General features: G+C 39.5%; 2 protein-coding genes across 15 annotated transcripts in view; both read left to right on the top strand.

Annotated features, from left to right (window-relative positions):
• LOC133636004 (MAP7 domain-containing protein 1-like) overlaps positions 1 to 4189 on the top strand; it is a 136345-nt gene extending 132156 nt beyond the window's left edge. For all 13 annotated transcript variants that reach the window (XM_062029587.1, XM_062029585.1, XM_062029583.1 and 10 more), the window contains one exon: positions 3544 to 4189. In XM_062029587.1, the coding sequence (XP_061885571.1) occupies positions 3544 to 3554 (11 nt within the window). In that variant the 3' untranslated portion in view covers positions 3555 to 4189. The remainder of the gene's footprint in view (positions 1 to 3543) is intronic.
• An 8107-nt stretch (positions 4190 to 12296) lies between these two features.
• On the top strand, positions 12297 to 27635 carry thrap3b (thyroid hormone receptor associated protein 3b). 2 transcript variants are annotated; one of them, XM_062029576.1, is made up of 12 exons: positions 12297 to 12642; positions 16624 to 16767; positions 18217 to 18993; positions 20864 to 21463; positions 21832 to 21998; positions 22105 to 22216; positions 22299 to 22374; positions 22992 to 23167; positions 23249 to 23486; positions 23869 to 24018; positions 26001 to 26041; positions 26657 to 26801. In XM_062029576.1, exons 2-11 carry the CDS (start codon positions 16652 to 16654, stop codon positions 26010 to 26012), a joined length of 2424 nt encoding a protein of 807 aa, XP_061885560.1. In that variant the 5' UTR covers positions 12297 to 12642; positions 16624 to 16651; the 3' UTR covers positions 26013 to 26041; positions 26657 to 26801. The 2 variants fall into 2 exon arrangements, with proteins under 2 accessions (XP_061885560.1, XP_061885559.1); XM_062029575.1 differs by lacking the exon at positions 26001 to 26041 and having other exon boundaries at positions 12299 to 12642; positions 26657 to 27635.
• The last annotated feature ends 272 nt before the right edge of the window (positions 27636 to 27907 follow it).

Genomic DNA, 27907 nt, shown 5'->3' with positions numbered 1-27907 from the left:
TCCTGTGGAGTTTTGCTGTGTTTTCAAACAAGCAGGAGCCATTTACCACTTTTTATGGGCATTTTAGAAGCAGTCGTGCAGTGCATGTATAGTGAAACCCACTGTTTATTTATTTCCTTTTTTTAATCGCTGAAGTTGCACTGGATAGAGGCTACTAGGGTTGTCCCGATACCAATATTTTGGTACCGGTACCAAAATGTATATCGATACTTTTCTAAATAAATGGGACCACAAAAAATGGCATTATTGGCTTTATTTTAACAAACAATCTTAGGGTACATTATACATATGTTTCTTATTGCAATTTTGTCCTTAAATAAAATAATGAACATACTAGACAACTTTTCTTTCAGTAGTAAGTAAACAAACAAAGGCTCCTAATTAGTAATGTACATTTTTTTTTTAAATAAAAAAATTTGTGATGCTAAAAAATATCGATGTAATCATAGTAGTATCGACTAGATACGCTCCAGTACTTGGTATCATTACAGTGGATGTCAGGTGTAGATCCATCCATGGCGTTTGTTTACATTGTGATGCCGGTGAGCTATTGTATCATCCTACGGTGTGTAGTGAAGCATGTTTAGCTATTCCTCGTCCTGCAGTGATAATGGTACTTGTAAGAAACGTACTTTATTCGTCGCCATGAAGGCGAGGATTAGTGATTTAGAAGTAGCTAAAACACTGCGGATGGACTTTAGTCGCTAGCTAGCTAGCCATGTCTTAAAGCACCTCTTCCTGAGGGCGTTGCAGTGTTATAACTTCACCTTTATCGTCAGTTTTTAGACCAAAATGCGTCCGTTCTCTCTTTTCTGTCTACACACTGTCTGCTTGTAAGTACTCCGTGATTGTGCGCTGCCGAACATGCTCCTCTGCTCGCAAAACCAGCAATGTCAAGATGACGTGCCGTCATGCCCGTTAAAAAAAAAAGGGGGAGGAACCTGTATTTTTTAGAGGCGGTATAGTACCGAATATGATTCATTAGTATTGCGGTACTATACTAGTACCGGTATACCGTACAACCCTAGAGGCTACACTTACTCTGCTCAAGATTTTAAAAAATGCATACTTCAAGAAGTTTTTTTTCATATAGGAGATATGTTCATATATATTATATTTGTAAAAATTAACAACATTAAAAAAACCCACTAAAGAACACCAAAACGCATCAGTAGAATTTGTTTTAATCAGCCCCTTAACTCATCCAGCATGCAGCTATAAAATTATTAAAGGATGTTGCTGAATAGATAATATTTCTGATATTTTTTTATTTCAACAGTCCAAGTATGCTGACAGCAGCACGAGCATCGATCCTGATCACAGTGTAACTGTCTCACTTTATGATAGAAAATGATGGAAAGCCTTTATTGTTATGGTACACAGTATAATGAGATTTGAAGAGCAGCTCCGTAAGTGCACACATAATTAGTATAAAAAAAAGATGCAGTATAAAACAGTATTAAACTGAGAAGAGGTAGGTTCAGTCTGAGGGATCAGTACAATAATACTCTTTCCATTTCTGCAAATGTGTATAGATTCAAGATTCAAGATTGTTGATTGTCATATGCACAGTTAAACAGACAGTTGGCCGTACAATGAAAATCTTACTTTGCTAGTCCACCCTTCAACAAGTCACATGGTACTTCGCTAAAATAAAATTAAATTAAAAAAATGTACATACAAGGCACAGTGAGTAACACAACATTATTGCACATTCTGATTGACAGTAAACAGTATAAATATGGAGGTGACATTGGGTCACAGCAGCAGTTAAAAGTGTCTTTAGTGATCAATGCAGTATAGTGACAGTTCTGGGGAAGAAGTCTCCCCAATGTGGAGATGTGTTATTGATGAGGCAGGAGCTGAAGATGAAGTGCGTGCAAAAGTTGGTCAACTTGATTGTCGGAGTGAAGATAGAGTAGCGCAAAGATCAGCCGCCATTTGGTTTTTAGCATTGTCACCCTTAACCCGGATTGCCACGACATAATAATATAAAGAAAGACAAATACCGCACTGTAATACATACACTCACATATGAACTTGAAGTGCCATCCCATTCCTAACCCATACGGTTGAATATGATGTGGGTCCACCTCTTGCAGCTATTACAGCTTCAACTCTTCTGGGAAGGCTGTCCACAAGGTTGCAGAGTGTGTTTATAGGAATTTTCCACCGCTCTTCCAAAAGCGCATTGGTGAGGTCACACACTGATGTTGGTCGAGAAGGCCTGGCTCTCAGTCTCCATTTTAATTAATCCCAAAGGTGTTCTATTGGGTTCAGGTCAGGACTCTGTGCAGGCCAGTCAAGTTCATCTACATCAGACTCTGTCATCCATGTCTTTATGGACCTTGCTTTGTGCAGTGGTGTTGGAAGAGGAAGGGGCCCGCTCCAAACTGTTCCCCACAAAGTTGGGAGCATGGAATTGTCCAAAATGTTTTGGTATCCTGGAGTATTCAAAGTTCCTTTCACTGGAACTATGGGGCCAAGCCCAACTCCTGTAAAACAACCCCACACCATACTTGCCAACCTTGAGACCTCCGAATTCGGGCGATGGGGTGGGGGTTTGAGGTGCGGGGGGCAGGGTGGGGAGGCGGGGTTTTTTTGGTAGCGGTGGGTGTATATTGTAGCGTCCCGGAAGAGTTAGTGCTGCAAGGGATTCTGGGTATTTGTTCTGTTGTGTTTATGTTGTGTTACGGTGCGGATGTTCTCCCGAAATGTGTTTGTCATTCTTGTTTGGTGTGGGTTCACAGCGTGGCGCATATTTGTAACAGTGTTAAAGTTGTTTATACGGTCACCCTCAGTGTGACCTGTATGGCTGTTGACCAGGTATGCCTTGCATTCGCTTGTGTGTGTGTGTGTGTGTAGAAGCCGCATATATTATGTGACAGGGCCGGCACGCTGTTTGTATGGAGAAAAAGCGGGCGTGACGACAGGTTGTAGAGGACGCTAAAGGCAGGGCCTTTAAGGCACGCCCCCAATATTGTTGTCCTGGTGGAAATCGGGAGAAATTCGGGAGAATGGTTGCCCCGGGAGATATTCAGGAGGGGCACTGAAATTCGGGAGTCACCCGGGAAAATCGGGAGGGTTGGCAAGTATGTCCCACACCATAATTCCTCTGCTGACCCCTCTTTGTCAGTTTATGTGGCCTACCACTTGGTGGCTGAGTTGCTGTTGTTCCCAAACTCTTCCATTTTCTTATAATAAAGCCGACAGTTGACTTTGGAATATTTAGAAGCGGGGAAATTTCACGACTGGATTTGTTGCACAGGTGGCATCCTATGACAGTTCCATGATGAAAATCACTGAAAGCGGCCCATTCTTTCACAAATGTTTGTAGAAACAGTCTCCATGCCTAAGTGCTTGATTTTATACACCGGGCCAAGTGATTAGGACACCTGATTCTCATCATTTTGATGGGTGGCCAAATACTTTTGGCAATATAGTGTATAAGACTTAATTTTGGGCAAAAATATTTTGAATATTCATAGTAAAAAAAAAATGTTTTGTCCTATGTCTGACCTTGTTGTCTGGTTTCCCTGGCAGAGGTTCTGTGAGCCGCCTTCCATCCACCCATGGACACGCGCCTTATGTCTCCGCTTGAGCCTCCACCAACACACAGCGGCTTAGAAAGTAGTGTGCCAAACCTGTGCTGTTTCCATGACAACATGCAAAGGACGCAGGACGGGAGGACGAGGAGGAGGAGGAGGAGGAGGACATGTTTGGGATAAGATAAGCACTCATCCATAAAACGACACACACGATCAGTATTCTCTTGTCTTCAACATGTGTTCTGGTGCAAGTTTTATTGAAACATCACACGCATTTTACGGTGCACCTTAAAGATGACTGAATTTGTAGAAAATACAGTATAAGAACCCCTAATCCCCCGCGCAAAAAAAACCTATTTGACAATGGTCGTTGTTATTATTATTATTATTACTACCGTGCTTTCTGATATTGTTAAGTTGAACAATGTGTGTTTGTTTCTCGGAATATGGAGTTATTTAACGCGAGGAGCCACAGACAGTTTATGTAAATGTATAACGAGCCCGGCTGCCTATAGGACCCCTGCTTGTTGGCAAGGGCCCTGTGAAATAAAGCTTTATGAAAGGGAAGGAAACATGTGTCTAGTACTCTGTATCATTTATAAATAAGTGGCTTGTTTTTTGTCAATAAACGTCTGCGGCATTGAGAAGTCATAGTGTGTTCATTTGGAACGTGACTGTCGAGCAGTGTTTCTTAACCATAGGGACGCCTAAAAATATCGGTTTCTCAGCTGTGGTCCGTACGAGCTCCAGTAATGTGCCTTTGAAGCAAGACATTTTTTTCATTTTTGGGTAAGCGTCCCCCCTTACGACATTTAAGCGTAAACAAGTGGGAAAATATTAATTTTCTGCCATTTTCGGGTCTAGTCGGGATTCCCGATGAGGATTTGGGATGTGTCTTTCAACTCCAGGACCAGTAATGTGGCATTGAAGAAATACATTTATTTTCATTTTTGGGTAAGCATTCCCCCTTTATGACATCAAAAAAAGTGGGAAAATATAAATTTTCTGCCATTTTCGGGTCTAGTCGGGATTCCCGATGAGGATTTGGGATGTCTTTCAACTCCAGGACCAGTAATGTGGCATTGAAGAAATACATTTTCTTTTCTTTTTTTGGGTAAACATTCTCGCTTTATGATATTTAAGCGCAAAAAAAGTGGGAAAATCTTAATTTTCTGCCATTTTCGGGTCTAGTCGGGACTCCCGATGAGGATTTGGGATGTGTCTTTCAACTCCAGGACCAGTAATGTGGCATTGAAGAAATACATTTATTTTCATTTTTGGGTAAGCATTCCCCCTTTATGACATCAAAAAAGTGGGAAAATATTCATTTTCTGCCATTTTCGTGTCTAGTCGGGACTCCCGATGAGGATTTGGGATGTCTTTCAACTCCAGGACCAGTAATGTGGCATTGAAGAAATACATTTATTTAAATGTTTGGGTAAGCATTCCCCCTTTATGACATTCAAGCGCAAAAAAGTGGGAAAATATAAATTTTCTGCCATTTTCGGGTCTAGTCGGGACTCCTGATGAGGATTTGGGATGTCTCCCTTTGGGACCAGTAATGTGGCATTGAAGGAATACATTTATTTTATTTTTTGGGTAAGCATTCCCCCTTTATGATATTTAAGCGCAAAAAAAGTGGGAAAATATTAATTTTCTGCCATTTTCGGGTCTAGTCGGGACTCCCGATGAGGATTTGGGATGTGTCTTTCAACTCCAGGACCAGTAATGTGGCATTGAAGAAATACATTTATTTTCATTTTTGGGTAAGCATTCCCCCTTTATGACATTTAAGCGCAAAAAAAGTGGGAAAATATAAATGTTACACTATTTTCGGGTCTAGTCGGGACTCCCGATGAGGATTTGGGATGTCTTTCAACTCCAGGACCAGTAATGTGGCATTGAAGAAATACATTTATTTTCATTTTTGGGTAAGCATTCCCCCTTTATGACATCAAAAAAGTGGGAAAATATTCATTTTCTGCCATTTTCGTGTCTAGTCGGGACTCCCGATGAGGATTTGGGATGTCTTTCAACTCCAGGACCAGTAATGTGGCATTGAAGAAATACATTTATTTTATTTTTTGGGTAAGCATTCCCCCTTTATGATATTTAAGCGCAAAAAAAGTGGGAAAATCTTAATTTTCTGTCATTTTCGTGTCTAGTTGGGACTCCCGATGAGGATTTGGGATGTGTATTTCAACTCCAGGACCAGTAATGTGGCATTGAAGAAATACATTTATTTTCATTTGTGGGTAAGCATTCCCCCTTTATGACATTCAAGCGCAAAAGAAGTGGGAAAATCTTAATTTTCTGCCATTTTCGGGTCTAGTCGGGACTCCCGATGAGGATTTGGGATGTCTTTCAACTCCAGGACCAGTAATGTGGCATTGAAGAAATACATTTATTTTCATTTTTGGGTAAGCATTCCCCCTTTATGACATTTAAGCGCAAAAAAAGTGGGAAAATATAAATGTTCCACTATTTTCGGGTCTAGTCGGGACTCCCGATGAGGATTTGGGATGTCTTTCAACTCCGGGACCAGTAATGTGGCATTGAAGAAATACATTTATTTAAATGTTTGGGTAAGCATTCCCCCCTTACGACATTTAAGCGCAAAGAAGTGGGAAAATATTATTTTCTGCCATTTTCGGGTCTAGTCGGGGCTCCCGATGAGGAGTTGGAATGTCTCCCTTTGGGACCAGTAATGTGGCATTGAAGAAATACATTTATTTTCATTTTTGGGTAAGCATTCCCCCTTTGACATTTAAGCACAAAAAAAGTGGGAAAATCTTAATTTTCTGCTACTTTCGGGTCTAGTCGGGACTCCCGATGAGGATTTGGGATGTGTCTTTCAACTCCAGGACCAGTAATGTGGCATTGAAGAAATACATTTATTTTCATTTTTGGGTAAGCATTCCCCCTTTATGACATCAAAAAAGTGGGAAAATATTCATTTTCTGCCATTTTCGTGTCTAGTCGGGACTCCCGATGAGGATTTGGGATGTCTTTCAACTCCAGGACCAGTAATGTGGCATTGAAGAAATACATTTATTTTATTTTTTGGGTAAGCATTCCCCCTTTATGATATTTAAGCTCAAAAAAAGTGGGAAAATCTTAATTTTCTGTCATTTTCGTGTCTAGTTGGGACTCCCGATGAGGATTTGGGATGTCTTTCAACTCCAGGACCAGTAATGTGGCATTGAAGAAATACATTTATTTTCATTTGTGGGTAAGCATTCCCCCTTTATGACATTCAAGCGCAAAAGAAGTGGGAAAATCTTAATTTTCTGCTACTTTCGGGTCTAGTCGGGACTCCCGATGAGGATTTGGGATGTGTCTTTCAACTCCAGGACCAGTAATGTGGCATTGAAGAAATACATTTATTTTCATTTGTGGGTAAGCATTCCCCCTTTATGACATTCAAGCGCAAAAAAAGTGGGAAAATCTTAATTTTCTGCCATTTTCGGGTCTAGTCGGGACTCCCGATGAGGATTTGGGATGTGTCTTTCAACTCCAGGACCAGTAATGTGGCATTGAAGAAATACATTTATTTTCTTTTTTGGGTAAGCATTCCCCCTTTATGACATTTAAGCGCAAAAAAAGTGGGAAAATATAAATGTTCCACCATTTTCGGGTCTAGTCGGGACTCACGATGAGGATTTGGGATGTCTTTCAACTCCAGGACCAGTAATGTGGCATTGAAGAAATACATTTATTTTATTTTTTGGGTAAGCATTCCCCCTTTATGATATTTAAGCGCAAAAAAAGTGGGAAAATATTAATTTTCTGCCATTTTCGGGTCTAGTCGGGACTCCCGATGAGGATTTGGGATGTGTCTTTCAACTCCAGGACCAGTAATGTGGCATTGAAGAAATACATTTATTTTCATTTTTGGGTAAGCATTCCCCCTTTATGACATTTAAGCGCAAAAAAAGTGGGAAAATATAAATGTTACACTATTTTCGGGTCTAGTCGGGACTCCCGATGAGGATTTGGGATGTCTTTCAACTCCAGGACCAGTAATGTGGCATTGAAGAAATACATTTATTTAAATGTTTGGGTAAGCATTCCCCCTTTATGACATTAAAGCGCAAAAAAAGTGGGAAAATCTTAATTTTCTGCCATTTTCGGGTCTAGTCGGGACTCCTGATGAGGATTTGGGATGTCTTTCAACTCCAGGACCAGTAATGTGGCATTGAAGAAATACATTTATTTAAATGTTTGGGTAAGCATTCCCCCTTTTTGACATTCAAGCGCAAAAAGTGGGAAAATATAAATGTTCTGCCATTTTCGGGTCTAGTCGGGACTCCTGATGAAGATTTGGGATGTCTCCCTTTGGGACCAGTAATGTGGCATTGAAGGAATACATTTATTTTCATTTTTGGGTAAGCATTCCCCCCTTACGACATTTAAGCGCAAAGAAGTGGGAAAATATTATTTTCTGCCATTTTCAGGTCTAGTCGGGGCTCCCGATGAGGAGTTCGAATGTCTCCCTTTGGGACCAGTAATGTGGCATTGAAGAAATACATTTATTTTCATTTTTGGGTAAGCATTCCCCCTTTGACATTTAAGCACAAAAAAAGTGGGAAAATCTTAATTTTCTGCTACTTTCGGGTCTAGTCAGGACTCCTGATGAAGATTTGGGATGTCTCCCTTTAGGACCAGTAATGTGCCGTAGATGCAAAATTATTTTTTTACAGTATTTAATTGGAAAAAAATTTCGGGACTCCCAATGAGGATTTGGGACTACCCCCACCCGGCCAACGTATTAAAAATATATATCCAGACAGAAAACTTTACTCGACTTCCTTGGTTGTGATTGTCCTCTTCTTGTTGGCGTACACATCCACAGCTCATGATGGTGAGTGACAGGCGAGAAAACGTATGCAGCTCAACAATGGAGTCAAAGGAGAGATTGTCATGGGTAATAATAACTGCGGTGCGTTCAAGGAGTGCCATACGCCTGCACTCTAAAATTAACAGGTAGTTTAATGGGTAAGTATTTTTACAGTAGATAGATATATAATTCAACATGAGCAAAAACAACAAAATATTAATATATGTATATATATATATGTATATATATATATATATATATGTATATATATATATATATATATATATATATATATATATATATATATATATATATATATATATGTATATATATATATAGGTAGAGCGGAATAAACGTTAGGTCAGGAAAAACACAGTTACTATTTCATCCCTACAAGAGCAGAGAAAACTGCGAAACAGGCTTGTAGGGATGAAATAGTCTGTGTTTTTTCCTGACCTAACGTATTTGTATATATGTGTATGTATATATATATATATGTGTGTTTATATATATATATATATATATATATATATATATATATATATATATATATATATATATATATATATATATATATATATATATATATATATATATATATATATAAAAGCGGTCATTGCTTGAAAAACAATAATAAATCAAAATCTATTTTCTGAATGAGTAATCTATTCAAGGCTCCAATTACTTCTCATGAAAAAATTCACTTTGACATATTTATTGTGTGATTGCCATTAAAAACTAAGTTTTCTTTGACAAAAGTGCATAAAACAAACAAACAAAACATTTTTAAAAAATAATACAAACTTAAGAATTGACCTAAAGTTCATCTACATATTTAAGCGTTAGAAGTAAAAGAAAAAAAAAAAAAAATTAGTGGGGCCCTTGTTGGATCCCCAATAATTTTACAGAGCCTTTTTTTTTAATATATATAAAAAAAAACTGTTATTGCTCAAAAAATTAATGTTGTTATTACTGGTAGCCTTACTCAAATATTCCATTTTGAAAATGTTTTTGGGGAAAATATTGCATATTTTGTGTTTTGACATAAAAACAGGGTTTTCTTTGACAAGAAAGGGTAAACATTAAAAAATATATTTTTTAAAATTTATATTAAAAGATAGCCCTGGAGTAGATCTAAAGAAGCGTTGAATGAAAATTTTTTTTTTTTTAAATAATATATGACTATTTTTTAATTTTTTTAGGGCTAAGACCCTTTCGGGTCTGCAGGAGAATACTTGAGGGGAGCCCTAAAGGTTAAAGAAAACTGTATATATTATATTGATTTTGGCAATGGAAAGTGTCAAAAAGGGTGGCCCCTAAGTGATGATCAAGGTTGTCTCTGTTGCAATCAACACAGACGTTATGTGTTCCAATCAACACGGGTGTTATGTGGCCTGATGCAGGTAAAAATAGGACACATGTCCCCTCTTCTGGCTTAACTGCTCCTGGGATATAACCCCACTGTCAGATGGACAGCAGCCATGACTTGTTTGCAGACATGATATTTGCACTACTTCTATCCAATGCAGAACAACTATACACGTCTCCATGTTGATTATTCTTATTCAATATTGTATTGTATATGCCACTATTCCTTTGCTAGATGCAAACTATATATTTCTATTAATAGGCCTAACTTAAATGCTAACGTTAGCATGCAAACAGTTAGAATGCGTCAAGTACCAAGTTATATGTCTATGAAGCGTATGCATGTAAAATTATGTAAAAAAAAAAAAAATAATTAAATGCTCAGTTAGCATGTATAAAGTACCGAGTTATGTAACTCTGAAGTGTTCGGGTGCAAACTAATGTTAGCATGCTCATAGTAGGCATGTGTCAAGTACCAAGTTATATTTGTTTGTGAAGCGTATGCATGTAAATTATGTAAAAAATAAATTAATTCCTAACAGTTAGCATGTATAAAGTACCAAGTTATATGACTCTATATATTATTCTTCAGGACAACCTAAAATCATCAGCCCGGAGGTTGGGTCTTGGGCGCAGTTGGGTGTTCCAACAGGACAATGACCCCAAACACACGTCAAAAGTGGTAAAGGAATGGCTAAATCAAGCTAGAATGAAGGTTTTAGAATGGCCTTCCCAAAGTCCTGATTTGGACAATGCTGAAGAAACAAGTCCATGTCAGAAAACCAACACATTTAGCTGAACTGCACCAATTTTGTCAAGAGGAGTGGTCAAAAATTCAACCAGAAGCTTGTGGATGGCTACCAAAAGCGCCTTATTGCAGTAAAACTTAGACTTAGACTTCCTTTTTATTGTCATTCAAATTTGAACTTCACAGTACAGATAAGAACGAAATGTTGTTGCATTAGCTCATGGTAGTGCAGGATAAAAGAGCAATAAGGTGCAGATATAAATAAATACATTACTGTACAGATATATATATATTGCACTTTTGCATATGCATCCAGGTTTATGGATGTATTGTCTTTATATTCCAGCCAGTTAAGCCATTTTGTGGGGGAATTGAGGGGATTATTATGATGAGTTCAAGAGTCTTACGGCCTGAGGGAAGAAGCTGTTACAGAACCTGGAGGTTCTGCTACAGAGGCTCCGAAACCTCTTTCTAGACTCCAGCGGTGAAAACAGTCCTTGGTTGGGGTGGGAGGAGTCTCTGGTCAGGCGGCGGCTTTTTGCCATCTCCTGGATAGGAGGAAGAGGAGTCCCGATGATCTTTTCCGCCGTCCTCACCACTCTCTGCAGAGACTTCCAGTCTGAGGCACTGCAGGCTCCAGTCCAGACACAGATGCAGTTGGTCAGTAGGCTCTCTATAGTGCCTCTGTAGAATCAAATCAAATAAACTTTATTTATAAAGCACATTTAAAATTTACCACAGGGGTAGCCAAAGTGCTGTACAATGGGCAGGTTAAAAGATAATATGAGAACCGAGCAAACACAACACAACACAAACAGAACACGATAAAAAATAAAATAAATATAACATAAAAACAGGTTCACAGCAGGTGTATTATGGGGCGCCATTGCAGGGTGGATATCACTCAGTGTTAAAAGCCATGGAATAAAAGTATGTTTTTAAGAGAGATTTAAAAACAGGAAGAGAGGAGGCTTGTCTAACACTCAGAGGTAGGTCGTTCCAGAGCTTGGGAGCAGCAGCGGCGAAAGCTCTGTCACCTCTAAGCTTCAGCCTTGTGTCAGGGACCGTCAGTAGCAGCTGATCGGCTGATCTTAGGGATCGGGTGTGGCAGTAAGGCTGAAGGAGGTCGGAGAGATATGTTGGCGCGAGGTTGTTTAGACATTTAAAAACAAATAAAAGGAGTTTAAAATTGAATCGGTAACGCACAGGGAGCCAGTGAAGGGACGCTAATATAGGGGTGATGTGCTCACGTCTGCGGGTCTGTGTTAGCAGACGAGCAGCAGAATGTGCTGAGAACGGGGGGAAATCAGGCTAGAATGAAGGTTTTACAATGGCCTTCCCGAAGTCCTGACTTACATGTGTGGACAATGCTGAAGAAACAAGTCCATGTCAGAAAAACCAACACATTTAGCTGATCTGCACCAATTTTGTCAAGAGTGGTCAAAAATTCAAGAAGAAGCTTGTGGATGGCTGCCAAAAGCGCCTTATTGCAGTGAAACTTGCCAAAGGACATGTAAGCAAATATTAACATTGCTGTATGTATACTTTTGACCCAGCAGATTTGCTCACATTTTCAGTAGACCCATAATAAATTCATAAAAGAACCAAACTTCATGAATGTTTTTTGTGACCAACAAGTATGTGCTCCAATCACTCTATCACAAAAAATAAGAGTTGAAAGAAATTATTGAAGTTTACAATTGTATGTAAACTTTTGACCAGGACTGTATGATGTCATCAAAATACGTAATCACAAAAGCTAAAAAAACGTGGTCACTCGTCGCCTCCTCTCGCGAGATTTCGACCCCGATAGCATCCGGAGCTAATCCGCCCGTCGATGTTTGGTCATTCCGGGGTGCTCTCGACGCCTGAAAGGCTCGCATTGACCGCCATCCTGCGGGGAACTAACATGTATTCGCCTCGTATAACTCTAACATAGATTTCCTCGACAGTCCTTGTTTCTTTTTTTTTTTTTAGGGTGGACGGGCCACGTTTCGTCGGCTTGGTTTGTCGCATTGCTGCTAGCTACACGCTAGCTCGCGAGCTAACGAGCTAGCATTGGTGCTAACAAGCAGGAAGGGAAAAAAAAGTTGCTCTACAAACAAAAACGACACCCATTAACGTCAAAAAAACTACAGGTAACACTAATTTTCCTTTCTCTTCTGTGCTCGACATGCTTAACTGTGCAATGTTTCAACAAATAAATGAAATAAGGTAATTAGCATGCGTGTCGTCGATTGTCTTGTACAAAACACGTCAAGTCACGTCGTCGTTTTTAATCTAACTTCAGCATCTAATACTTGAACGGAGGCACTTTCGTATTATTAGTCGTATATTTAACGCTGATGTACTTTCATTTTCAACTGGCACTTGCTCGCATTGTGGCTTTACAGGACACAAAGTCAATAGTTGTTGGTAGGTTCATCATTTGCATATTTGGCTTTGACTCACGCTGCTTATCTTTCTAATTGACGCTTTGGGAAGAGCAAACAATGGGTTGAAGTTTTAGGGCTGGACGATAAAGTATATCTCGATATTTTTTTTTACTTAATCTCTATATATTTTTCGGTGTAAGTATACATAAGATTAGAGATGTCCGATAATGGCTTTTTTTTGGCCGATATTGTCCAACTCTTAATTACCGATTCCGATATCAACCGATACCGATATATACAGTCATGGAATTAACACATTATGCCTAATTTTGTTGTGATGCCCCGCTGGATGCATTAAACCAGTGTTTTTCAACCACTGTGCCGTGGCACACTAGTGTGCTAATGCTAATTTCACCTATTTGGTTTAAAAAATATTTTTTGCAAACCAGTAATTACAGTCTGCAAATGATGTGTTGTTGTTTAGTGTCGGTGCTGTCTAGAGCTCGGCAGAGTAACCGTGTAATACTCTTCCATATCAGTAGGTGGCAGCCGGTAGCTAATTACAAATTAACTTAAACCTCCAACAATATCCATTTTTTCAAAAATACCATAAGACAGGGGTGTCAAACTCATTTTACATTAGGGGCCACATGGAAAAAAAAATCTACTCCCAAGTGGGCCGGACTGGTAAAATAACGACACGATAACTTAAAAATATAAACAACATCAGATTGTCTTCTCTGTTTGAAAATAGAACAAGCATATTCTGAAATTGTACAAATCATATTTTTTGTTTTTCCAAATACCTGTTGCGGTTAATAGTATATATACTTTATTTGTCGTTATTTATATTTTCTGAATAAGTTATGTGATAATGTTCATGAGTCAAAAGTATTTTATTTATGTAGTTTGATCATTTTCCTCCACTGATGTACTAACATGTGGTTTATTTTGTACATATGTAGCATCATCTACAAAGATACAAAGACTTGCTATTGCGACATCCAGTGGACACATTTAGAACAGCTGTTTCTTTCATTCAAACATTTCAGGTACATTTTTATACTTAGCTAACTCATCCCGCGGACCTGATCCGGCCCTTGGGCCGTACGTTTGACACCCCTGCCATAAGATATACTGTATGTGAAAAGGGCAGTAGTTCATTTCTTAGTGCTGAATGAAGATGCGGTTTTTGGTTACAACTGTTAGATAAAGGGGTTAAAAGCCTTCCTCTACTTCTATTTGAATGAAGATGTGGTTTTTGGTTACAACTGTTAGATAAAGGGGTTAAAGCCTTCCTCTACTTCTATTTCAGGGCATGTGAAAGGCTTGAATGGCTTAGCAGTAATATGCATGTTATTTGACACTAATCTATTTTACCAGAGTTTTTCATATCTGTATGCAAGTAATATGCATGTATTTTCCTTGCAAGTAAACTGTCGTAATTGAAATGCCAAAATACAATATTAATAATGCCTTCAAAAGAGCTAAGGTTTCTTAAAAAGCCTGAGTCTGCCATAGAAATAAAGCCAGTTAAGTGGTGTTTGTTGTGGAGGAAATGGTGTAAAACACCATGGCAACGATTGTGGAGCCCATAGCAACCGTTTGTTGACAACTGGACATTCCCCGACACCGGGCGTCCATTTTACGAGAGGGCTATCAAAGGGAACCTGCAAGGAAATGTCCCTGACTGAACTGCATTAAGTACTTGAATAGTATTGACAAAAATGGATGTTCATCATTGCAAAAATAGACACGTGTTGTACATGCTCTTTTTACTTTATTTTATTAATCAGTCCAACAAAACAATACACAGTAATACCATAACAATACAATTCCAAAACCAAACTCAGCCCAGCAGAATTCAGAATAGCAATCATCAAAGCAATTAAGACACACAAACGTGACACAAAACCATCCGAAAGTGGTCAAACATAAATTAATAATATCAACAACAGTATCAATATTAATAATTCCAACATAGCAGTGATTATAAATCCCTCATTTACATTATCATCACAGCCATTTATAAAAAAAAAAATCTAATAACAGTGGCTTACATTTGCATCACATCTCATAAGCTTGACAACACATTGTGTCCAATATTTTCCACAAAGATAAAGTAAGTCATATTTTAGGTTAATTTAATATGAATTCCATATTCCGAGATATGACTCATTATCTCAACTAAATGCAGTTTTTTGTACTGGTATAAATTCCATAGCTTGTGTATACCAGTCAGTATGAGTTGGACTATCAATATCTATCCAATTGTGCACATTCTGAACAGCTCCTTTGGCTGAAGTAGAACATGCCAACTGCATGCATGTTTACGTTAGCATGCTAACATTAAAGTGCTAGATTTTTTAGCTAATTTGGCAACTGTTACCCTAAAGCAGGGGTCGGGAACCTTTTTGGCTGAGAGAACCATGAAAGCCAATTATTTTAAAATGCATATCCGTGAGAGCCATATAATGTTTTTTAACTCTGAATACAACTAAATGCATGCATTTTTAAGTAAGACCAACATTTTTAGAGTATAATAAGTCTCTTAATCTTTTTAATAACATTGTTATTCTGAAGCTAACCGATAATAATTAAATTACTTCTTGAAATTAATGCGACTTCTTGAACAGGTGCGGTAAAAAAAAACATATGGATGGATTAAAAATGCATGAGAATGTTTTATATTTTGAACACTGTGTTTACCAGCGGAATTATTCATTAATTATCGTGTTAAGCAATGTCAGTTAAGATTTATCTGAGAGCCAGACGCAGTCATCAAAAGAGCCACATCTGGCTCGAGAGCCACAGGTTCCCTACCCCTGCCCTAGAGTCATATAACTTGGTATGTGACAGCTGTTAACTGTTAGCATGCAAACAATAGCATGCTAGCAAGCTAACTTAAGCATGCTAACTTTTTCATCTAATTTTACACTTTATTCTCTATTTCTGCAGCCATACGCCTTACAGCCGTGTTACTTGAAATGTGAGACATGCTAAGTGTTAGCATTTTAATGTGCGCATGCAAACGTTTTAGGCTATCTCTGTAGCTCATTTTGTACGGTTACACCTAAAACTCTCTGATTCGGACACTCAGCACCATCTTCCGACGACCCCCGGCCAGAGGTCCAGAGCACGGATAGGAGGCCCATCAAAATTTCCGCGGGAATTTTCTAGTTTTGTAATGTATTTACAATTTTCGGGACTTAGGCAGATCCCAAATGCACAACAGCAGGTACCGATTGGTAAGAAAAGGTTATTTTGCGTTCATGGCCAATCATGCAAATTAGACGGAGTCACGTCTTGCTGTCTTTGTCTAGTATTCTCTTGATAGGGTGTGTCTTTACTGCTACGCTCAGATGTGTGCACAGAAGCCCTCTGTCTCGTGTCGCTGGCTCGGTTTCAGGTGTTTGCATGTTATTGCAGCTGCTGTCCAACCCCCCCAGTTCAAAGTTCTTTGGGCTGACTGATGATAGTTATTATGGATAGTTATTATGAGTTGAGTGCTGCAAGCGGTCTTCATGACAGGTGACAGTTTCCCACCGTCCCAGCTTAGTCTGTCAGCAGCTCTGGAAAAGTCTAGCTGTACAGCAGACCTCGTTTAAAATGGGTCCCTTTGTTTTGTTGCTGAACTTAATATAATCTATGGATTAGGTCTTGGTTTTTACTTGGACTAGGTAAAGAGCGTGCACAGCAGTGAAGAGTAGCATGTCCAATAACATTCTGCTGTCTGTTTTTCAGGGATTTTAGTTTTGGCATAAGGGCAAAGATGGCTCCCGACTCTCCTGTTCGCTCCAAGTCCAGATCAAAGACCAGGTCAAGATCTTTATCTAGATCTCACTCAAGGAGCCGCTCCCGCTCAAGATCCAGAAAGCGACGCTACAGGTAAATCTAGACAATTTTCTAGACTTCTAATGGTTTTTTTGTTGTGTTTTATTAAGTCAGGTATTTTGGGGTCAGAATATGTTTTGATTGCGAACACGGCGATATTTTAAGGGAAGTGCATACGGCACGGATGAAAAATTGCTGTTACCCTCAGCATTTGTCTGTACTTGGGATGAACGGTTCACAAAATTCACATTTCAGATATTATCCGGTTCTGTGACATGGTTTTCGGTTCAGTGTTGTTCTTTTTAACACCCCAGAATGATATACACACAAAAAATCCACCATTAATATTTGTAGGTTGTGGTTCCTAAAAAAACAACTTCAAACTAGTGGTGCCATTTGGCCTTAAATATCCTTAAACCTCCCTTAATTATTTGTTGTATAATTTTTTATTTTTTTTTAAAGTTCCCGGTTTACAAAATAGTGCTAACGAATTTAATATGAAGTAACCAACATGTGAGGTTTAATAAGCATACAACCTGTCATCATTCACTTAAATGCCAAGTTTTCTCTTGACTTTATTGTGTAAGGTAGAGAGATTATCTGATTCATGTAGGATTATCATTAAAGGATATTATTAATCATAATAATATGAAACATTCTTAGTGCATCTATTGGGAATTAAGCATCCTTTGTCTTTAAAAACTAGTGATGTTATTGTTTCGAACTTTTATCAAAATTTAAACTAAGCCTAACTTTGTCGGAAATAAATATAGATTTATCATAATTTTACCTTTTTTCAATCACCTTATTAAACATTCCTAATTAGATTCAACCAACCTTATTATTGAACTTTGACAGCAAGATTTATTTTTTATTCACCTTATATGAAGTAATATTTCATAACTGACTGATTTAAATGAAATAAAAAAATCTTTACAAAAGCCCGGGCCATGATTACGTAGCCTGGGCGTAGGTTGTGACCCTAAAAAACAGTGTTTATGCCATGGGCCAAACTGTATTTGAACTGTAGTAGTATTTGTGTGAATGTCATAGTAGGCCTCCACAGGCACAGGCCTAGTCCTGTTCCTCTTTAGTACCCTGATTACAGTTCTAACATTTGTGTACACCTTGAGCGCACCATTGACAAAGCATGCCAGACTCTCCATGCTCTGCAAATTAGTCTAAATAACAGTACATTATTATTAGTTTTTTTGTCTTTGTTTGTCATCTTATGTAGCAAAAGTAAGGTGGATGGATGGATATCACTATGAATATGAGGGGGACAAATACCTGTTTTAGATCATATCTGGTAGAGACTGTAACTGTACTTTAGCATCAGAAGAGTAAGAGGTATGGTATTGATGGTTGTATAAGGTGCAGCTTCTGAACATTTTTCACTGTAACAAACTACTTTTTTGGTAACAACACAAGAATGTTTAATATATCTTCTACAATCTCATGTTTTTTGTTCTGTCTTTTCCCACCTCTTTCGCTGTCATTCAGTTCTAGGTCCCGTTCCCGCTCTCGCTCACGCACTCCTGCGGCCTATCGAAATTATCCCTCCAGGGACTATCAGAACAACCGAGGTGGGTTCCGGGGCTACAACCGCGGCTATCGAAGGCCTTACCACTACAGAGGCCGAAACCGAGGCTATTATGCCCGTGGCCACTACCAGAACAGGGGAGGCGGCTATGGCTATAAGTCCAACTGGCAAAGTGGTGGCGGCGGCGGTGGTGGTGGTGGTGGTGGTGGCGGCGGCGGGGGAGGAGGAGGAGGAGGAGGCTGGCATGACCGCAAACATGACCAGGACCACCGTTCCCACAGCCCCAGGAGGGGACGCTCACGCTCCCACACGCCAAACAAACGATCTGGCAGCCGCTCCCACTCCCACCACTCTGACCGGTCCTCATCGGAGCACACTCAGCGCTCCAGGAGCTCCAGCTCCTCCAGGTCGCGCTCATCTACCCCTCGTCATCGCAACAAGGGCAAGCCCAGCTCCAAAATTATAAAGGAAAAACAACCAGAGAGCCAAGCCGAGAGTTTAGTCCCAGCAGGAGAAGGCAGTGTCATCGAGAAGGCATCAGGAGGTAAATGGATCGACTATGACACAAGCCCTAAAAGAGCCAGCTCAGAGATTGCTCACAAAGAGTCGACGGCTACAGCGGCTGACAGTCCTGCCAAGTCAGGACAAACGGCCTCCTTCGGCGGCTTTGGCTTCTTCTCCAAAGAGGATCCCAAAAGTGGAGGAGATAAGACGGTGATCTCTGCTGCCTTCAAAAAGTATGTCTGCTTTATTTTTGATCCTAGCTCAATTGGATTCCTGCTTTCTTTACTTTCTCAGCAAATTATGCAACATGTCATTTTTCTTTTAAATATTTTTAGCCTTTTTCAAAGCTCATTGGAAGAACCATCAGGTTAAAATGGATTAGGAGTCCTGATTTTAAGTATGACAATTCTCCTCTGCTGTACACTGAGAGGAACTTTAATGAAATTCCACGTACTTAGAAAGAGGCGCCTTACGTGAGTATAATTACTGTCTCATGGTCTGTATTTGCAGCAGGGGTGGCCATTATTCCAATATAATTGTTAGCTTTGTACCATTATACTGCTTAGATTGTTCACAAAACCCTACATTGGGCCTGGGCCGATAGTCAAAAAAATCAATTAATTGAAGAATAAATGAAAATGAACTCGATAACTTTGCCATCATCAAAAAAATTTGACATATCTCTACGTGTGTGTTTTTGTCGTCTCTTGCTTTCAAACAGGGTACAAGAGGGTTCACTTTTGCATCGCTCTTAGCGCGAGAGGAAGTTTTTTCAATAGAATTAAATCAGAATATGCAATTTTGGGAGAAATTGCATGTTAATGCGGAAATGTGCAAGCCTAACTGAAATACTAACAGTTGAAATGCGCCAAGTACCAAGTTATAGGACTCTGGGGCATTGGGCTGCAAAATGTGCTAAAAACATTAGCATGTGTCAAATTCCAAGTACTGGATGACTCTCAAGCTGACGTCTTTAACGGGGGTCCACAGAGGTACCTGCAGAGGTCGGGAAATGTTTGGTTAAACTTTTTTTTTTTAATATATATTTTTTATATTCCATCTGCATTTTGTCCACTAATTTAAAGGTCTTTAAATACACAGTAACATTGGTTTATATAACTGGCAGTGACTTGGCCATCCTACTTATTGTACCTTACAGGGTTGAAATAAAACATGGAAAATGATACTGTATTATAATCATCTTAGCATTCCAGATAGCTAGCTATTAGCGCTCATGTTGCAAGATAGCAATTAGCGGTGCACGATTAACGCTCTTGTAGCCAGTTAGCTATTTGCGGCACTATACTCTGTTCTTTGTGTATCTTAGTATTGCACAATACCAAGGTACCTTTAGGATCAGCTGAATTTAAACATAATGTTATCCTATATAAGTAGGGTGGTCCCCACTGCATCTCCTTGGTAGTTTTTGGGGTCCTTGTCCTGGAAAATGTTGAAGACCCCTGCTCTAAGGTGTCCACTTGCAAAATTGGCTAGAAAAGTTAGCATTCTGATGTTAGTAAGAAGCACTGCAAAGTAACAAAAAAATAGGAGGAAAAAGATAATTGCAAAGCTAAATGTCAGGGCGTGGGAATTTGGTTTAAAAGAGTGAGCAAGATGAGCCCATCCACACGGACGAACGATCAATATGCCCAATTTTTCGCAAAGTGATGGCAAAAAATCCTCATCAAACCCAGTTTTTCCACATGGGGAAAAACTGCACGTCAAGAAGTTCAATATTGAAGTGCAATGTTTGGCAAGAAAAAGTTTTTGACCTTCCTATTGCAATAGTAAAGAAAAAACAAATGAGAAATAAAAGTTAATTACATTTGAAAAGAAAACTTGCATAATTATTATTATATATTGTGATTAAATTAGTGTTTAATTTGGTCTTGAAGTAATGCTGACAATAACATTGTTTATCCACAAGAATTTGTTGGACAAAATGTATTATCGGCCCAGGCCTACCGCTTATGTTCATTTCTGTAGTGCTGCATCAACCCTTTTTAGGGGATTTGTTGAAGTAAATCAGATGGCCCTACATATTTATTTGTGTCAACAGATAAGAACACATTCATATATTTAAAGGTTGGTTGTCTTTTGCAGGTTCCTGGCTGAAAACAAAAGCAAAAAGCAGGCAGCTGAAAAGGGGGCCGGCGATGACGACAAGAGCAGCGCAGAAAGAGAGCAAGAGAAGGGCGTCAAGTCCGGAGACATCTTCAGCATCTCTGTGTCTGCTTTTGGCGACTCCAAGGAAGACAACACCATGCCATTCTTCGACGACGAAGAGGAGGAGTTCCTCAAATCTCACGGTTTGAAAGACAAGGATGAAGATGTCGGGGGTAAATCCAGTGTCACGGCTCGGGATATATTCGGGAAATGGGGGGACGAGCCGAGCTATTCCACCTCCTACCCGTCAGGAAAGGAGAAAAGCCGCAGAGATGAGGATACAGAGACCTTGGATGCTATGGAGGAGATGTATCGAAGCCGCAAGCAAAGCAAGAAAGAGGAGAAAGCCAAGAAGAAGGAGAAGAAAGATAAGGAGAAGAGCAAAAGGAGTCCGTCCCCCTCTACGACTACCAAAGGCAAGGACAGGCCACTTTTCCCTGGCGCCTTCCCTCATCGTGACGACTCTCCTGCACCACGTTTGTCTTCATCCAGAGATGATTTCGATCTAAAAGTTGCTGCTTTAGAAGAAATGCCAAGGTATACATGACTGTTGTTTGGGGTCTGGAAAGTGCACAATTATAATTATTGCTGGGTTGCAACCCCATGACTTAGCGCCTTGCATGGCAGCTCCCGCCATCAGTGTGTGAATGGGTGAATGTGGAAATACTGTCAAAGCGCTTTGAGTACCTTGAAGGTAGAAAAGCGCTATACAAGTATAACCCATTTATCATTATTTATCACTTCGGGGTGGACAAACATTCAAAATGACCACTTTTCAAAGAGCAGCAAGGTTAAAAGAGCCATATGTGTAAGCCAGATATGTTTGTTGGTTGTGACGTCACATGCAACCCAGCAATAGGGGTATCTGCTACATTAGTAACTTTTGTTTATTCTGTCTCTCTCAGCTCCTCTGCGTCTAAGAATCGCTTCATGTCCAGAGATCTGGTGAATCCGTCTAAGAAAGATCCGGAGTTTCGTTCAATCTTTCAGCCTGTTCAGTCTGTTCAGCTTCGCAGCAGCCCCCCGGAGCTGTTCGCTCAGCACATAGTGTCAATTGTGCATTACATCAAAGGTAGCACAATACAAGGTCCACTGTGGAACGCTGTGCTGGACAAAGCTTTTGAATGAAGTAGAAGTGACTTCTATTGTGGCATAATATCGCTCTCTCTTCTTTACAGCTCAGCACTTCACTTCCACAGACATGACTTTAAGCGAACGCTTCGCCTTGTACCAAAGGAAAGCTGCAGAGGTAGAAATGATGAAGCCAAGGAAGAGCCCAGAAATCCACAGGTACGCTCATAAACCATGTGCTCAGCATAATATACTCTATCTTGCTTGCTGACATACAGCTGTTTGGCCCCTCTTCTCTTAGGAGAATTGATGTTTCGCCCAGTGCCTTTAAGAGGCACTCTCACCTGTTTGAGGATATGGACGAGACAAGCTTTAAGGTGACCCTGTTGTTTGAAAACTTGATGCATTTTCCGCAGCCCAATGTGAGAGGACCCCTGAGCAACCGTGTTCAGCTTTGTGCTTTTCTTTCAAAGGATGCGTATTTCTAAATCAAAAGAGCCCAATTGTGTTTTGTAAGTGCCAAGCAAGCCTTCAGCCTATGAGATATGGTTATTGATTGGGTATGTACCAACCCCAAGCAAAGGCTAAAAGGAAGGGAGTTATGATCCTGCCTCTCATGGGACGCTTATCAATGCCTTTACCTTGTAAGTATCTTTCCATGAAAAGAAACAAATGAAGCTACAAAGCAACTGTAAAAAAATAGTAGTTTTTTAAAATTTGAAATGATAAATGCATGCTGCTGGTTACCATAAACACTCAACTGTGAACTAAGACTATGCAAGATGGCACTTTATTATTTGTCAATACACATATTCACCACAAGGGGGACACAATACCTATTAACAGTATGAGTCATTTGAAGTGCCACAATGTATATATGTGCAATCACAAATGTAATTAATTAGTAACATCTGGGCTTGATTGATGCTTTCATAACTACCCCTTAGTGTTGATAACTGTCGAATTAATTACTGCTGAATGTTTTTTTCTGCAGGATTCAGGCAAAAAGTTCAAAGGGGACCCGATGGACCTACGCCTGGATATTGAAAGGCGTAAGAGGTTTGCCGGGAAGGACTACAGGCGCGAGGGAGGCAAGAGCCCCGGAGGCTCCCGAGGGCCGAGCAGAGAGAGGTCCTCTGAGAAATCTGGAAAGCACCACAAGAAGTCAAAGTATGTCAAAACTAACAAACGCATGTCTTCAAGCTTCTCCGCTCCCCCCCCCCCCACTCAAACGTTATCTTTTGTTCGCAGGAAGGGAAAGAAGAAGCGGGATCGCTCTCCCTCCTCGTCTTCCTCCTCGTCGTCTCCATCACCTTACCCGCCCGCGCACTTCAGAGGCAAAGAGTACATGGGAGACGGGGCGGAGCACTTTGAGGAGGGATTCAATCACCCGCGCTACCCCCCGCGGGACTACGGCGGCCCCGGGGACAGGGGCCCCCCTCGGGATTACGATGGCCCGCACATGGAAAGAGGCAGAGGCCGTGGATTCGTAAGTGATTGCATGCACCTGGCTTTGTCTCATCTTCTGTGTTTGTCACTGAGGTACTGACATCTCACCTTCTTGCAATTTTCTGTCCTAATGGAATCACAGTAGACTTCTCTGCTATGTTCCTACCTCCTAATGCTAAGGAACATTATGTGGATGATGATAATGATGATGACTCTTGTCACACTTAGCACTTCCTGATTTTTACAAAGGTAACGAATCGGTGAACTCTCATAACTAAAAAAAGCATTACATTACTGTTATTGTGATGTTCTCTTTGCCCCTCAGTGAATAGTCGGCTCTCATTTGGACCAGATCTCCTCACTTCTACTTCCATCTTCTAGAATGGACCAAAAAAATAAACAACCTGCTCTTCTGATTTCAGTTCCCCAGAGTGAGAGGACGAGGATGGAACAGGGGCAATTATCCTGGCAACAGCAGCAACGGAAACCCTGTCAACATGAACCCTCAAGTGCGCCCTCCAGAGGAGGAATGGGATCCTGAGTACACTCCCAAAAGCAAGAAGTATTACTTGGTAAGTCTTAAAAAAAATACTACGTTATTAACATAATTACATGGAGATCAATTGTGCTGTTTCACAATATATTTGACATATTAAAGTCTAATAAAAGCTTCATAGAATTGGTTCTTTTCCCTGGGCCAAGTCTACAAAGACTCGAATACTTTTAATCCTATAGGGGAATATAAGTCTTAGAAATTATGACACTAATGATAATGCTTAAAATTTGGATGGACTGCTTGGATTGTAATGGTTTCTTTTAAAACATATTTCAGTAACTGACAAAATACACTGCTTGCTAGATGGAGGAAGAGAAAAATCTAAAAAAAATAAAATAACCCATGCTTGTGTTGTCTGCATGTGAGTCAATGAGCTGGTTCCGTTATGATGTAAAACATCGTGAAGCATTCATTAAAATACATTTTCTATAGTATGGCCAATGTCTTAAACATTTTTCCAGCCAGTTTGTTACTTTGTCAGACACGGGCATATTTATCTTGGCTATGATTTTAGTTATCCGTGCTGCTGAGAATAACGGCCCCAAAAAAAGTTTTTTTGACTGGAGTGCAGAAATTGCCCTTCAATTTTTGTCTGTTATACAAACCCTGTTTCCATATGAGTTGGGAAATTGTGTTAGATGTAAATATAAACGGAATACAATGATTTGCAAATCATTTTCAACCCATATTCAGTTGAATATGCTACAAAGACAACATATTTGATGTTCAAACTGATAAACATTTTTTTTTTTTTGCAAATAATCATTAACTTTAGAATTTGATGCCAGCAACACGTGACAAAGAAGTTGGGAAAGGTGGCAATAAATACTGATAAAGTTGAGGAATGCTCATCAAACACTTATCTGGAACATCCCACAGGTGAACAGGCAAATTGGGAACAGGTGGGTGCCATGATTGGGTCTAAAAGTAGATTCCATGAAAAGCTCAGTCATTCACAAACAAGGATGGGGCGAGGGTCACCACTTTGTCAACAAATGCGTGAGCAAATTGTTGAACAGTTTAAGAAAAACCTTTCTCAACCAGCTATTACAAGGAATTTAGGGATTTCACCATCTACGCTCTGTAATATCATCAAAGGGTTCAGAGAATCTGGAGAAATCACTGCACGTAAGCAGCTAAGCCCGTGCTAGAGGGTCCGAGACGATGGCTTTTGTTTTGTCTGATCAGATCAGAAACAATAAAAAGGTATGTAAATAAACATTTACAAAATATTTCTTACCTGTATATATCTGCGGCTTATAGTCCCGTGCGGCTAATATGTGTAAAAATATTTACTGTATTTTTCGGACTATAAGTCGCAGTTTTTTTCATAATTTGGCCGGGGGTGCGACTTATACTCAGGAACGACTTATGTGTGAAATTATTAACACATTACCGTAAAATATCAAATAATATTATCTAGCTCATTCACGTAAGACTAGACGTATAAGATTTCATGGGATTTAGCGATTGGGAGTGACAGTGGTAAACGTATAGCATGTTCTATATGTTATAGTTATTTGAATGACTCTTACCATAATATGTTACGTTAACATACCAGGCACGTTCTCAGTTTGTTATTTATGCCTCATATAACGTACACTTATTCAGCTTATTACACTTATTACACTTATTCTTTATTTATTTTAAATTGCCTTTCAAATGTCTATTCTTGGTGTTGGGTTTTATCAAATAAATGTCCCCAAAAAATGCGACTTATACTCCAGTGCGACTTATGTTTTTTCCCTTCTTTATTATGCATTTTCGGCCGGTGCGACTTATACTCCGGAGCGACTTATAGTCCGAAAAATACGGTACTCAAAATATTTTTATCCAACAAGTTTTAGATGCTGAGTGATAAGCAGATCCAGCAAGTAAATGTATTGCTAATTGCTAAACAAGAAATACAAACTACAAACATAATAAAAAGATCACTTACTGTACAATGTCTGCTCTGTGGAATGCTGACTGATGAGATGTTTATATCTTCCTGTTTAGATGAAGGATTAATCATAATCAGCAAGCAGGTTTAAAAAAAGGTAACAAGCATCCTTTTGTGTTTTTCATCGCCATTAAATTCTTCTCGGTTTATGGCCACAATCTTCTACTATACAAGTGAGAGGCATGATTTATAATGTAGAAATAAGGGATGTTTTTTGTGTAATCGATGACTCCAATTAGCTTCATTTGTAGCAACCTCGCACTTGTCGTATATTACAAATTAGAATGCATAAAAAAGAAAGACAAGCATGTTTTTGTTTTACATAGGGATTGTGAATAATAGGCAAACTTTGGAGAAAAAAGTGCAGTTCCCCTTTAAACTCTGATGGTTTACCCGTAAATTGGGTTACCCATAAAGTTATATGGTCAGTGATAAAACTACGACGGAACAGTTTTGAGAAAATAAATGATGTACATCCAAGTAAAACATTTGAAAAAATGTTCTGACAATAAGGTTGTATTTGTATCCAAATATTGGGGTCTTTTACGTTAATTTAAATAAGTAATAGCTTGTGATAATCAACTCATTTATATATATATAAAAAAAAGGTGTTTAATCATGATTAAACCAGATTTAAAAAGTGTGATTAATATATTAAATGATCTGACAGCACTAGTTTTTACTTAAAAGTTCTTGTCTCGTCTTGTTTCAGCACGATGACCGAGACGGGGAGAAAAACTGGATGGAAAACCGCGGGCGGGGGCGAGGCGCCTTTGTGCCCCGCCGGGGACGCTTCGTGTATCGCAAGGGAGGCAGCAGCCCCAAGTGGGCACACGACATGTTCCAGGGCACGGAGAAGGCGGCGGAGATGGGAGACGACAACATAGAGAGTCAGCCTAAAGACGGCAAGAACGCAGACGACGGCTTGAAGCCCTAAGCAGCCATCAGCGTGTCCGCGTAGAACCGCTTGTAAAAACGTCTTTTCCCCCTCATTTACTTTCTCTGTTTGATGTTAGATTTACGAATGAATGCTACTGAGAAAAAAAGGCAACTTTCGGTGAAAACAAAAGAAAAAAATGTGTGCCTTAGAAGGAAAAAACAGTTACGTTTTGCTCATTTCCCCCTCTTCTCTCTTCTTCGTTGGTGTTTGGAGCCGTGATGCCGTCTTGATGTTGAAACTGCATGTTGCGTAAATGCTTCTCCCTGCGGGACCAATCGCTACCCTCCAAATTAATTTGCATTATTTTAGATTCACACGTGATTCTTTTGAGGAACATACATGTTTGTGTGTTTTCAGTTTTGGGGAAAATGATCCACCCCAAAATGTAACTGCTCTGCTTAAATCCTATGAATATTGTGTAGTCATTAATACAAGAGAACAGAATATTTTTAGCAAAGTGGTTACTTTTTTATGTTGGGACTTTTATTTGAATAGACAAGATACACATCTACTCAATTATAAACTCTTCAAAACATATGTAGAAACAGGATAATGTGTTTGTTTTTGTTACTGTAATTTGGCAGTAAAGAAGATCTTTCAACAGGACATTTTAAGAAGTTAAAAAAATATTTGACACTACCTTCTGCATGTGTTCAACTCAACTGTTTTTTTCTGATGGGAGGACTTTTATACTGTGGAAGAGCTTTCATGTTTGTCTTTTAATTTTCAATAAACATTTGTTTTCTTTTGATTCAGGACTGAGTTGATTGTGACAAATAACATCTTTACTGCTGAGGCGTACATTCAGTCTTAATCATCCTGCGCCCAACACATTGTGAGTAGTAATCGTATTTTCAATCACATGATGGTGAACAGACTGCATCGATGCTGAGGTGTTTTGTCCTGTGACACAAAACATGGCCACCAGGGGCGCCACTTCCAGCATAAAGAATCCCCTCAGAGTGGGAGTCGGGGGCTTCTCAGCAGATGACCAAACAAATCATTTATAGCTTTAGACATGTC

This window comes from Entelurus aequoreus, linkage group LG20 (assembly GCF_033978785.1).
Source record: "Entelurus aequoreus isolate RoL-2023_Sb linkage group LG20, RoL_Eaeq_v1.1, whole genome shotgun sequence".
NCBI lineage: Eukaryota > Metazoa > Chordata > Actinopteri > Syngnathiformes > Syngnathidae > Entelurus > Entelurus aequoreus.
The sequence above is the reverse complement of the archived record's forward strand: the minus strand, read 5'-3'. Positions and strand labels throughout refer to the sequence as shown.